General features: G+C 36.6%; 1 protein-coding gene across 1 annotated transcript; it reads right to left on the bottom strand.

The window, feature by feature from the left end:
- Positions 1-10,824: 10,824 nt before the first annotated feature.
- LOC133334857 (polymerase delta-interacting protein 3-like) lies at positions 10,825-11,262 on the bottom strand. The gene has a single exon (XM_061543171.1). The coding sequence runs from the start codon at positions 11,260-11,262 to the stop codon at positions 10,825-10,827; it is 438 nt and encodes a 145-aa protein (XP_061399155.1).
- Positions 11,263-14,341: the final 3,079 nt, after the last annotated feature.

The raw sequence follows: 14,341 nt of genomic DNA, 5'->3' as shown, positions 1-14,341 counted from the left end.
CTCACTCTGGGGTTAGTAGGGTTAGAACGGCGAAGCTCATCACGCTCATTCGCTAATCCCGCTGCCTCTGCTGGGAAGTTTTGTCTTAGTTCGGGTATACGACCCGCAGGTATATAGCGAGCGGCTGCAGCAGTGATGATGTCCCGGAAATTCCTTTCTGCTACCCGAGCGTCAGAAGGGATGGGCAGTTCTCTGAAGCGACGATTGGTGAAATTTCTGAACTCTTGCCAATTGGCTTTCCCATGATTAAGGAAAGTACGGCGTTTAGAAGTTATGAAATCGGGTGGTCTGTTGATGGATATGATGATAGGGAGGTGGTCTGACCCCAATGATATGACGGGTTGCCAAGCCACGTCATTCGTCAGACCCGAAACACGATGGATATGTCCGGTGAGCTTTGGCAGTCTCCCCTCATCCTGGTGGGTATGTCCTCGTTCACCGTGCAAAACGTTGAGCTATCAATTTGCTCGGCCAGCGCCATGCCCCTCTGGTCATTACCTAGGACGGAATGCCATAACTCATGATGTGCATTGAAATCCCCTAACACCAGACGTTTATTGCCTTCCAAAAGATGACTAATGTCGGGCAAGTAACGCGGGGCACAGCTATTTAACGGCGGAATGTAAACGTTAAGCACCTCTACCTCGGCGGTACCACATTTGACCGCTACCCCCATACATTCCATGTATGGGTCACTAGAGTCTAGCTCAAGCGATATAGGTCTGTACTGGACAGAATGGTGCAATAGGAATGCTAATCCTCCACCTCTTGTACGATCCTTTCTAATAACGTTGTATCCATCACAACTCTGAAGACTACAGGTGTTGTTCAGCTTCGTTTCTTGGATCGCAGCGACCATAATATTTCTTCGACTCATAAAATCCACTATCTCGTTGATTTTCCCTCGAAGTCCATCGCAGTTGAATTGAAGAAAGGATACATTATGCGGCTGCGGCGCAGGTTGCTGCTGCGGAGATTGCGGAGGAGTCACGTAATCCGAAGACGACGACGATGATGACGTGGACCACGGTGACGACTCGCTGGGGACTGCATTGGCGCAGCAAGAAGCAACGTAGTCCCTTTCGCTATACTCCTGTATCCGGCTAAGGCCGGAACAACTCCTGAAATGTACCCATTCTCTGCATCCGTTGCATCTCACCGAGATAGATCTGTGGTGGATGCTGTTGTGACAAACTGAGCAGAACCATGGTCCGGGGTTTGTCTCAATCCCGGCACGGACCAAAAGAATCCGGAGCAAGCATTCCGGGAAATGATGCTCCCATGTTGAAAAAATACACGTAGTATTTGCTGGGTTGACAGCCCTTGGTCGGAAGTTGATTCCTCCGAGTCAATCCGGTGCATAGAACCGGCCGTCGTGGGATTGAAGATCTGTATAATCGCGGGGTCCCTAATGGCTCAATCGTTAGTTTGTAAGATTGTTTTTTGAAAAAAGTAAAAAAAAAAATGTAAAAATATTCTGAAAAAATTTAAAAGGTTTTGCCGTTTTTGTAATTATATTTGTTAAAACATAAGGATGTTTCAAGGGACGCGGCAAATGTTTAAGCAAGAATGGCTGTTTAAAATAGTTATATAGTCTGCATTTAATTTGAAAGGCCATAGCCGTTGAAATCCGTCTACTCCTCTTTATTACACCGTTGTAATAATATGAGGGTGACAGATTTCAACGGACAATTGTTTACATTTTGAGTTTGCGCCACCTTTAGGCATCGTTGTGTCATTGTTGATTAGTACTTGTTAACTTCTCGTTGTAACCTATCGACTGGCCACACATATTGTTGTGAACATATTAGCTTAAATTGTAAGCTTCGCACATATAGTTGTGCTACAGGTAATATCGTTGCCAATAAATATCGGCATCGGTCGAAACCTTTTAATAAAACTATTGTGTTTTATTTCTATTTCTTTTTTGCTCACGAGTACGTACTGGACGTACTGACTCTATCGGGAGAATCCTATTGCACTGTACCTGCCAACCACCCAAGTCCCTATAGTGCGGACTTAACATTTGTATTTATTTGTTGGTAAACTATATTACCATGGTATAATAATAAAAGGTAACAGCAAGTGTTTTTGTACAAGAAACGATACAACAACCACATGGAAATTTGTTGTTGTAAGTTCTACTAGTGTCAACTCTTTTGACAGAAAAATGTAAACAAACAAACAAATTATCATCAAATTATTTTTATTTTGAAAATGAAATATTTTCGAATCCTCAAAATAAAAATTGAAAAACATGAATGAAAATCTATCAAATTTATATTTCTATCGCTTCCACATCTTTCCTATAATTGAGCCATTGCCATATATAGGTGTAACACATATGCAAATGCTGGGAATAGCGAGTTGTTCCTTGAAGAAAGATTTGCTTCCTCAAACGATCCCAGCAGGCAGATTGAGTAAATTGAACACGGGAGGACATTTAATAAAGAACAATTTCGAATTGAATAAGTTCCCAATTTTCCTGTTGGGTGATTTTTAAAAACATAATTTGTCAAATGCATATTGACACTAGTATTAGGTTGGAATCAAATCAGCTGTTTCCTTTTATAATTGTACCATGCTATATTACCTTAAAACACAACGATATGTGTGGTGGCTTACAATTTAAGCGCTGGTGATCTATCACAAATGTTAAGTCCGCACTATAGGGACTTAGGTGGAGGCGGTATGTAAGGTGCAGTGAGAGACTCTCCTATTAAATCCAGTACACGATAGTACTCAGGAGCCGAGAAATAAAGAAAGAAATAAAATAAAACACGATAGTTTTTAGTAAAAGGTTTTCGACCAATGCCGACTATTTATTTATTGGTAAACAATATTACCTGTGGCTTACTATAAAGCCCGATCACAACAAGATGTGTGGCCAGTAGGTTACAACGAAAAGTTATCAAGTAGTAATAACTATGTTGTTTGTTGACACATAGATGCCTAAAGGTGGCGCAAACTCAATATGTAAACAATTGTCCGTTGAAATCTGTCACCCTCATACTATTACAACGGTGTAATAAAGAGGAGTAGACGGATTTCAACGGCTATGGCCTTTCAAATCAAAGGCTGACTATTTAGAGTCAGTACGTCCAGTACGTACTCGTGAGCAAAAAAAGAAATAGAAATAAAACACAATAGTTTTATTAAAAGGTTTCGACTAATGCCGATATTTATTGGTAACGATACAGGTAATATCGTGCGAAGCTTACAATTTAAGCTAAGATGTTGACAACAATATGTGTGGCCAGTCGATAGGTTACAACGAGAAGTTAAGAAGTACTAATCAACAATGACACAATGATGCAAACTCAAAATGTAAACAATTTTCCGTTGAAATCTGTCACCCTCATATTATTACAACGGTGTAATAAAGAGGAGTAGACGGATATCAAATTAAAGGCAAACTATTTAACTATTTTAAACAGCCATTCTTGCTTAAACATTTGCCGCCTCCCTTGAAACATCCTTATGTTTTAACAAATATAATTATAAATAACGGCATAGTGCAAATGTGAGCAAAACCTTTTAAATTTTTTCAAAATATTTTTACATTTTTTTTTACTTTTTTCAAAAAACAATCTTACAAACTAACGATTGAGCCATTAAGCACCCCGCGATTATACAGATCTTCAAGTATCTGTTGTACGAAAAGGCCATTAGGGACCCCGCGGTTGTGTGAGACCAGAAAGGACCTGTGGTACGAAAGGGCCATTAGGGACCCCGCGAAACGATAGAGCCATGAAGGACCCTGCGAAACGAAAGAGTCATTAGGGACCCCGCGAAACGAAGGGGCCATTAGGGACCCCGCGATATGTGAGCCAAATTGTGTGATGTTTATTGAGGTCCGCCTTACAACGATTTCGTACGATTTACGAAAATAATTTATGTTATAGGACCAGTAATTATCCAGCCGAATTTTGTATTTTGAGCGAGCAGCGATCCAGACGAAAGTCCAAAACTATGATTTTTTACTATTTGTGGATACAAGTCTGCTCCTTTCAAAATATCTACTGGACGAGATTCAAGGAAGTCGGGATCTGCCAAAATTATATTTGACAAATCCGATTTAAGATCCGAAGTAATCGAAATGGATGGAAGATTTCCCGATATGGAATCTACTACCAATACTGACGTTTCCAAACTGTGAGACCTATTACGACAACTACCCAGGTTAAATGAACATATTTTTCGACAAGTTGTGGCAACAGTACTATGTACTCCACGAATTGTCTAAATTGTGGGTTTAACCGGCAATTTCAATTTCTTCTGAAGTCGTTCGAAAATGAAGGACGACTCAGAAGCCGGATCTATTAGCGCTCGAGCAGGAAAACAAGCACCATAGTTAACAATATTGACCAAGGCTGTTCCCAATAGAACTGCTTTATTCTACGACGGGCGAAATGTTTGTCGAATAGCAGTGCCTGCCGATGTGGATGGATCAATCACAGTGGAGGAGGACGAACAATTATTCAAACTTCGGGGTCGAAATGATGGAGCCGAAGAAGACAAATTGGAATTTGTGGGAGTCACCATCTGACTCGGACTGCTCACCATAGAGCTATCTCTGTGCAATAGAGTGTGATGTCTCTGATTGCACTTTCGACAATGACGACTATTACAATTTTTAACTTCGTGTCCCCTACGAAGGCAATTAACACACAAACGTTGTCTTTTGACCAATTTAAATCTATCGGCAGGTGTACAATTTAAAAACCGATAGCAATAATGTAGTGTATGTTGCTCTGAACAAAGAACGCAACATGAATCCGGCTCGAAGGACCAAATGTTAAGTCCGCACTATAGGGACATGGGTGGATGGCAGGTATAGTGCAGTTGTGGTTCTCCCAATAGAGTCAGTACCCCCAATACGTACTCGTGAGCAACAATGAAGATATGTAAATAAAAATAAATAAAACTATTGTAAAATGTTAAAAATAAATAAACTATTGTGTTTTATTTATTTTTATTTACATATCTTCATTGTTGCTCACGAGTACGTATTGGGCGTACTGACTCTATTGGGAGAACCACAACTGCACTATACCTGCCATCCACTCAAGTCCCTATAGTGCGGACTTAACATCCACAAAACTTCCTTGGTTCGTATTTAAAAATGTGCCTGTCAAATTTGTTCCTATTACGATTTTGCTTATAAATTGTTTTCTTAGTTTATCGTATCTGTTAAGTGGGTGTAGTAGTGTGTATATGCTCATTCGCCGATCCTATACAAATCGTTTGTCATAATCATAAATAATATGGTTGCAGAATTCAAAAATCACTCATTTTCTATAACAATTTTTTGGGCGCCATCAAAATATATAAAGCCTCTCAATGAACTTCTCATGCCCTCAATAGATTTACAACGTAGGTCTCTAATCTTTGCATGCTTTGAGAAATTTTTCAATGTAATTAATAAAATTTGTTTGTCTGTGGAAAAATATCAACATCGACTGCATGTTCCGGATATTGTTCTATTTGAGTTTTGTTAAATTGTGGATCGTTATTTTGATTTTTGCCAAAATACTAAAATACTCGTATTTTTTATTTCTAAATGTTATTGTACAATGACATAGAACGTATTTTTTTTCGATCGCTCCCGAACCACTCATCCCCGCCCCAGCCGAACGAGGGGGCCACCTCCTCATAACGAGAGAAGCAAGTACACCCCATAGTCCGGACTATGGAAGGATATTGTGGTAGGAAACCTGCCGGCTACAAAAATTTTCAGCCGGATATACATCGTATTTACTACGAACAAGCACAATACAACATAGAACTACATACGAAAGATTGCCTTTTTTATTGAATCTACAGAGTCGTAAAAGGGTATACAATTATAAAGCTTATTATAAACCTCACATATTTAATTTTGCAAAAGAAATTTTAAGTCGAATGTAGTTTCGTGTGTTATGTGGAGGCACATTTAATTTTATTTCGCGAACTAAGAAACTAGTAATAAAAATTGCTCGGAGCGTAAAACGTCTTCTCTCAAGAGTTGGGAGATCTATAAGTTTCAATCTATTTTCATAAGGCGGGAGAGCTAAATCTGCATTCCACGATAAACCTCTAAAAGGAAAAAGAAATTGTATTTAAACGGATTCGATTTTGTCACAATAACACTTGTAGAAAGGTCTGCCAAGTACGCAACAATAATCCAAGGTAGGTCGAATAAGACTGACAAAGAGACGTTTGGTCACATAGGTTTCATCGAACTCTTTAGAACAACATTTAATAAAGACCAACAATGACTTTGCTTCATTGACAAAAGCCTCAATATGTAAGTGTAAACGCAATCTATTGCCTAGAATGACACCAAGATCAACAAAAGAGTCTACATTCTCTAATGTGCGCGATCCTATTGAGTAATTACAAGACACATGTCGTGTTCTAAAGAAACATAGTTTCCGGTAATGAATTTGAAATTCCCAACTTCCAGGGAATGAAAAAGTCTGGAATTTTAAGCCCTACCTACATTTATTTATATAAATCTTTTTTTATGCAAATTACGAACTCATATAATGATATAAGTTAAGTTCTAAACTATGCAATTGGTTGGACTAATGGTTTGCTGGTCACAGAATGACCATATTGCAATCGAGCTGCAAATAATAAAGGTTGGAATTTAAAATAGGAAACAAATCAAGAATATCTCTATGGTGTTCGGCATCAAGCGATCTCAAGTATAAATGTCGTTTTTCTCGAAAGGACAGAAAGGGGTGGTCAGTGAATATACATATATTATATTTCAAACATATTGTTGTGACTCACTATATATATATATGATCTTATTTTAGATAGTTGAAAGGTCCTTCAGATTCTTTAAATATATCAGTACAAGTACTCATAAGTCTATTACCACTATACCGAAATGCAATATTGGAACGATTGGAAAATGCGGATAAATTTTTAACATACCGACATTTTGGAGGGACCTTTATTTGGGTCTATGTCAAGATATGGACTTGTAATGATCATTTTATACGCAGATGTATACCATCCTTCAAAACCCCGAAGTGCCAAATTAGAACCTTTTTGGTTGGAAAATGTGCATAATGGCTTAAAATACCGAAAATTGCGCGGGACCTTTATTTGGGTGCTATACGAAAACGTGGACCGATACTAAATTACCCCTAGGATGTTTGGTATTGCAAATGGTATATCAATATCAGTGGAAAATTTCAAAGCTATGTCTTTAATATTGCGATCTCTATCGTGATTTTAACACTTCACTATTATGAAGTAGGGTATAAATTGGAACTAAAAAAAAATTAAAATTTACAAAATATTTTTTTTTTTTTTGTGAAGTATAATTATCATTCTGTAGCTTCGACTCGAGTAGCTTTGACGACCTTTTGTTTTCTTGTTTTAAACTTTTGAATGATTTTATTGCTGCTTGGACTTTCTCTTCGGCCGCCACCTATTCACCTATAATTTCGTGAACCAAGTCGCCGTATTTGTATTGAGTATCATTATTTCATGGCAATGTTTGGTGTCTTAAGTGGTTTTCAGGCTAATATTGCGATCTCTATCGTGATTTTAACACTTCACTATTATGAAGTAGGGTATAAATTGGAACTAAAAAAAATTAAAATTTACAAAATATATTTTTTTTTTTTTTTTGTGAAGTATAATTATCATTCTGTAGCTTCGACTCGAGTAGCTTTGACGACCTTTTGTATTCTTTTTTTAAACTTTTGAATGATTTTATTGCTGCTTGGACTTTCTCTTCGGCCGCCACCTATTCACCTATAATTTCGTGAACCAAGTCGCCGTATTTGTATTGAGTATCATTATTTCATGGCAATGTTTGGTGTCTTAAGTGGTTTTCAGGATACCTACAAGCACTCCATATTTCCACGAAACACCGTCATATCACGGTCAACTAACTTCGTTAATGTTTGCCTTCTTTGCTTCTCCTCCAATGCCGATTGAAGATTGCCAATTTGGTATTGTGCTGTTCTAAACCCTTTTGTCATTTTGTATTTCTTTCAACGTAGTTGAACGTAGTTCGCTCTCAGAATTACGTACATGAATTAACCCGTTCATACAACCCTATTCATAATTCATGTCATCAGAGTTTGCTTTTTCCACATTTTTGTTTCTTTTTTTACACTAAAATATTAACATATTTGTATGGATCACATATATATCTAAATAGGAAAAATAACAAGTCGATTATGGAAAGCAACCAAACTCCAGTTGCGAGTTCAACTGGCAACGCAATTGAAATAAAACTTAACATTATGAATATCAACTTTTCTCAGTTGCTGTCGATAATACTGTTTTGACATTTCTACAACTAGAAATATTGTAAACAAACAAAAAAAAAAATAAAAAAATTAATAGAATATTTCAGAAAAACTAAATATTTGTGATGATAAGCTCAGTGGAACTATTTTTTGATGATGAAAATTATGTTCAAGGTGTGTCATTTATTAGAAGGCATATAAGAGATAAATCTATTAGAACTACCATCAGTTCTATGAGTAGATGCTGACGTTTAGAGAAATGTTCAATCAACTGCTCATATTAGCTTGAAGGCGTATTTTCGACTACCAAATGATGCCGTTGTGTACATAGATGAAGCCATAAACCTTGATTTCCAAAAAGCCTGGCAGCTCTGATGTTTTTTGTGGAGGGAAGTTTTCAAAAGTCCCATAGCAATGACTTCAACCTTGGCATGGCTCAACCGACAATGTCGGTGGTTTTCGCCGAAGTTATCCGGCTAATAGAGGAAAAACTGATTGTATCCAAATTAACGGAGGAGGAAAAAGGGAAGAATACAATTTTTTTTATGAAAAGTAAGTTCCAGGTTGTTGTCGGATGTATTGATGATACACACGTACATATCATGGACCCAAAAGAAGATGTTTCCACTTTCTGCCATTCATTTGGAATGCATGTTGGTGGGCAATAGCAGTTAAGGTCTTCTGAAATGGCCTTCCACACATCATGGATAGTGGCTTTGGTTTGGCCAAAAGTCCGCATACCGCTTGCTACATTTGGGTGAGCTTTCATCCGGGCAATAAGGACCTCAAATTGTTCTTTTGAAGTAATATTAGCCATTATAATTACAAAGTTCAGTTATTATAAAAAGCAACCAGTTCAGTTATTATAAAAGCCGAAATATTCTATTTGAAGCAACTGAAGTTGACAACAGTTGCCATCCATAATGCAAATTTGGCAACTGGCAACGCAACTAAATTATGGTTGCCATCCGTAATCGACCCATAATTCTCGTTCACCTGACTATAGTATGAACCCATATCTATTTACATTTAATTCATGTTTTCCATTTTTTCTCAAAATATTGTTGTTTTAAATACCTTTTTATATTTTTCAATTCAAATGTCACATATGGAGGAGAATTTTTGTTTGGGTTTCCCCACATTAGTTCCTTGTATTGTACTTTAATTATGTATATAGATAACAAAATTTACATCCTTCTGCAAATATCAAAACTAGACAATTTTTTAATTTTCATTCATCATTTTCAAATTTACTAAAAAAGTTTGTTACTCTCAATTGTTAAGGATGGGACAAATTTCTTTGTTATTCAGAGAGTGATTCGAATTGAACACTGTTCAAAAGTCGGTGTTAGCTCAGAAAATTTTGTATGGGGAACTAAGTAATTACTTCATAATTAAGGGTCGAACATTCGTTAAGAGGGAACAACGCTAGTGTTTACATTGCATTACTTGCCGCTTTTGCGTTACGAAAACGAACTTATTTTTCATAATGGGTACGGACTGCAAAACTGATTTTGCTTATTGGGACGCCATGTAGAAACTTGAATTGTTTTTGTTTATTATCTTTGATGTGTGTTAGTTTTCAGCAAATCAGTATTTTAAATAGTAAACATATTAATACAATTTCTAACTTAAAAATGGACAAGAAAGAATGCTACAATTTATTTATTTCATAAACGAGAACCTAGCCCAAAGGGCCATGAGCGATTCCAAAAACTACGTTACATGGACTACTCCAATAAGGCAGTAAATTAAAAGTGTTTGTCGAATTATTGTTTGTGTAAAAACAACAAAAAAGTTAAAGAAGTGAAAGCATTGAAGAGCTTAAGGCTATTTGCACCAGCAACGGGGCAAAAACTAGATCCAATTATTCCTTCATACTCCACAATATACAGCAGAGTCTTTTCTAGAATTGGAGGAACAAGTCAAGAAAAAAGACGGTGAAAATCCTTTGGTATGAAAAAATCGGAATCTAAATTTTAAAACTTAAAATAACAAATTATTTTAACTTTTATAATTTGGAAAGGGTTATTAAATGGACTAACGGATACATCCTTAAGGTAAGGTCACACTAGGCAAATATTTGACTCAAATGTCTTTTATTTTGTTTGCCCAAAAAACGTCAAATTTGTGCACTCCTGATTTAGTGTTCACATTGCACTCAAATATTTGACACAATTTGTTTGCTCAAACAGCAGGCAAATAGCGTCAAATAACGAAATTAGAAAACATGTTTGACGTGTGGTCACATTTGAGCAAATATTTGCACAACAAAACATTTTGATCAAACTGTCAAAAAACAAAAAAATATTTGCTCGATATTTTCCAAGAAATTATGGAAGAGGAGCAGCGTTAATTTTTATATTGGACGAAGAAAATAAAGTTAAAAAATAAGAAAAGACCGTGGGTTCGAGAATATTCTGTGGATTCGGTTCGAAATTTCCCTTCAACTCGTCGCTCGGAAAGTGTTTATAGTAGTGGTATTGATTAATTTCGTTAAAAAAAATAAACAAAATAAAAATTATTTATTATTTATTAGTCATATACATTCTAAAAATGGTAATTATAATGGTTTGTAATGACGCCGGAAAAGCAGTTTATGTAAAGCATCTATATCAATCTCTAGGGGTGTCTTATTTGATGAGTGCGAACTTGAAGTTCTTATTGCAGGTGCTGTGGGTTTATTTGAGGCTCTGGGATTAACCAAAAGACACTTCATTGGTTGACCATCTAATTGACGATTGTGATAAGTATCTACAGCCTTCTCGGCATGAGCCAATGACTTAAAAATAATTTCAGCTACACCAGGCCGAATAATTCGCGAATCATACAATTCACCAATATCTTCGAATAGTTCCTTAATATCCGATTGTGTTACACTGGGATGTAAATGACTAACAAATATACAATAGCCTGATGACGACGACGATGATGATGACAATGATTTGGACAGACCATTCGGTGGTGATGGTGGTGTCAGGGGATTTGAAAAAACACCCATGGAAGCATGTGGATCCGGGGCTCGTTTGTAGTATACATCGGTTCTGTCAAAGGCAGAAAGTTACCTATCAGTTTTATTTTTGTTTTGAGTGCTAGGATAGAAAACTTAAGACAAACACTATATCCATTGCTCGGTTATGCCATGCTAAGGTGTATGTTACATGGATGCCCTCCATACCTGTTTACTAATGTGTCCAATGACAAACCAACAGTTTCTTAGTAAACCCGTGCTCGAGTATCCTATTAACCTATCCTAAACCCTCACTAATCGAACTCAACAAATTTATTTAATCCATGTTTGCTATGAAATACATTTTATTATCGAAACCATAATCTCTAAAATATTTTTAAACTAAATTCTAAATCAATTTGAAATGGATGACAAATATAACATGTCGTATCTCTAATTCTATAAAGTTAATTTTTTTGTTATTTCTAAAAATACTATATAAATTGAATTCTCAATAAAACCTACTTATATCTAATTTATTCACTATAAAGACGGCGAAGGAAAGATCTCGATTTGAAGCAGAACAAATGTTGTATAAATATTACAGACTTTCATTAACCAAAATTTATGTATATATATGTACGAATGTGCAGTTGTGATCATGTTAAATAAATCAGCTGTGAGTGCAATGACCTCCGCGGTTACATACACACACCAATCTATGTACATATCAACCAATATGAGAAATCAAAATGAAAAAGAATTTAGAAAATCTAAATAATATATATATAATATATTATACTGGTTGGGTATACTAACGAAAATTTGCGAGGACAGGAAAATTGTTATCACAAAAAGAATAGATATGTTTAAAGTGACAAATGTACAATGCTTCTCATACTATGCTTGCTCAAGTACTGAGCTAACAGGCGAACAATACCTCTAACAGTATGCACTCTGTTGCTACAGTAATTAACATTAACATAACCAAGCAGTAGCAGCCGTATAAATATATATATATATATAAATACCAAAAGATCAAACAAGCACGAATAACCACTGGGACCTTTCTTAAACTTCTCCCATATATTTGTTTTAATTTATTGAAATTTCTTCAAATAATTAAAGTATTTGAACCAGAATATATTTACGATATCAATTTGTGAGAGGGTTAACGGGAATAGCGTTCACACTCCGTGGTATAGGCAAGTTGTGAGTTTGATCGATTTGGATTTAAGAGAGATCACTTACTTGTTGAATTGTGCTGCTCCCACGTTGAAAGGCCTTTCGTAGAGGGGGGATAGATGAAATACCAACAGCAAGCTCCAACAGCAAAATTTACGGCAAACAAAGGTTATGGTAAATTCAATGAACATATTTCACCAAAATCTACTATATTAAATATGATTTTTTTTTTCTGAGTAATCCACTATAATAGCTTACAGCTCACTTCCAAGTCGAGAACTTCTCCTTACTCACACCGTTAACAAGTATATATATGTTACAAAAAAGAACTTTAACTTGGTATTAAAATAATATAAATAACAACGACTTTGCGTTGTTAAAATCTTTTCTAACCATGACACTGGCTCCTCCACAGATAAACTTGCTTGCTTCTAAAGTGTTGTTTGCAATTTTATCAATATTTTCTTCAGCTTTAATGGTGTAATTAAAAAAACGTGTACTGCCTATACGTGAGCCCCGCAAATAACTGAATGCTCCAATTATACCATGGCACTCTCACGGCTACATTACTTGTAGATAAAAGGGGAGTAACGATGCAGAACCAGACGTAAGGGTGTTCTAGAAACGCGAGAAAGAAAAGAGGGCAACAATAGAAATTAACTCCCATGTAGATGAAATTCTCGTAAATTATGCGGGCTTACCGAACTATTTATGGGTTGGCGTTTAACCAAAAAGATCCAATAATCCGGACAAGGAAGAAAATAGGTCCAATATACAAATCACAATATTTGCAAAAGTGCCCCAATCCAAAATAATAAAAATCACAGTAACTTCGCATGGGTTTGTCAGCTAGCTTTTTTCAATTATCTGCTTTTCCAGGCCAACAGTTATTTAATTTATAAAGGGTGATTTTTTTGAGGTTAGGATTTTCATGCATTAGTATTTGACAGATCACGTGGGATTTCAGACATGGTGTCAAAGAGAAAGATGCTCAGTATGCTTTGACATTTCATCATGAATAGACTTACTAACGAGCAACGCTTGCAAATCATTGAATTTTATTACCAAAATCAGTGTTTGGTTCGAAATGTGTTTCGCGCTTTACGTCCGATTTATAGTCTACATAATCGACCAAGTGAGCAAACAATTAATGCGATTGTGACCAAGTTTCGCACTCAGTTTACTTTATTGGACATTAAACCAACCACACGAATGCGTACAGTGCGTACAGAAGAGAATATTGCGTCTGTTTCTGAGAGTGTTGCTTAAGACCGTGAAATGTCGATTCGTCGCCGTTCGCAGCAATTGGGTTTGTGTTATTCGACCACATGGAAGATTTTACGCAAAGATCTTGGTGTAAAACCGTATAAAATACAGCTCGTGCAAGAACTGAAGCCGAACGATCTGCCACAACGTCGAATTTTCAGTGAATGGGCCCTAGAAAAGTTGGCAGAAAATCCGCTTTTTTATCGACAAATTTTGTTCAGCGATGAGGCTCATTTCTGGTTGAATGACTACGTAAATAAGCAAAATTGCCGCATTTGGAGTGAAGAGCAACCCAAAGCCGTTCAAGAACTGCCCATGCATCCCGAAAAATGCACTGTTTGGTGTGGTTTGTACGCTGGTGGAATCATTGGACCGTATTTTTTCAAAGATGCTGTTGGACGCAACGTTACGGTGAATGGCGATCGCTTTCGTTCGATGCTAACAAACTTTTTGTTGCCAAAAATGGAAGAACTGAACTTGGTTGACATGTGGTTTCAACAAGATGGCGCTACATGCCACACAGCTCGCGATTCTATGGCCATTTTGAGGGAAAACTTCGGAGAACAATTCATCTCAAGAAATGGACCGGTAAGTTGGCCACCAAGATCATGCGATTTGACGCCTTTAGAATATTTTTTGTGGGGCTACGTCAAGTCTAAAGTCTACAGAAATAAGCCAG

Source organism: Musca vetustissima, unplaced genomic scaffold (assembly GCF_032173495.1).
Source record: "Musca vetustissima isolate MV318-11 ecotype Yass unplaced genomic scaffold, APGP_CSIRO_Mvet_v1 utg10525, whole genome shotgun sequence".
NCBI classification, from domain to species: Eukaryota; Metazoa; Arthropoda; class Insecta; order Diptera; family Muscidae; genus Musca; species Musca vetustissima.
Note: the sequence above shows the minus strand (reverse complement) of the source record. Positions and strands in the feature narration are given on the sequence as shown.

Coding starts and splice junctions, on each gene's coding strand:
- LOC133334857 (XM_061543171.1), bottom strand. CDS start 11,262: ATGGGTGTTTTTTCAAATCCCCTGACACCACCATCACCACCGAATGGT.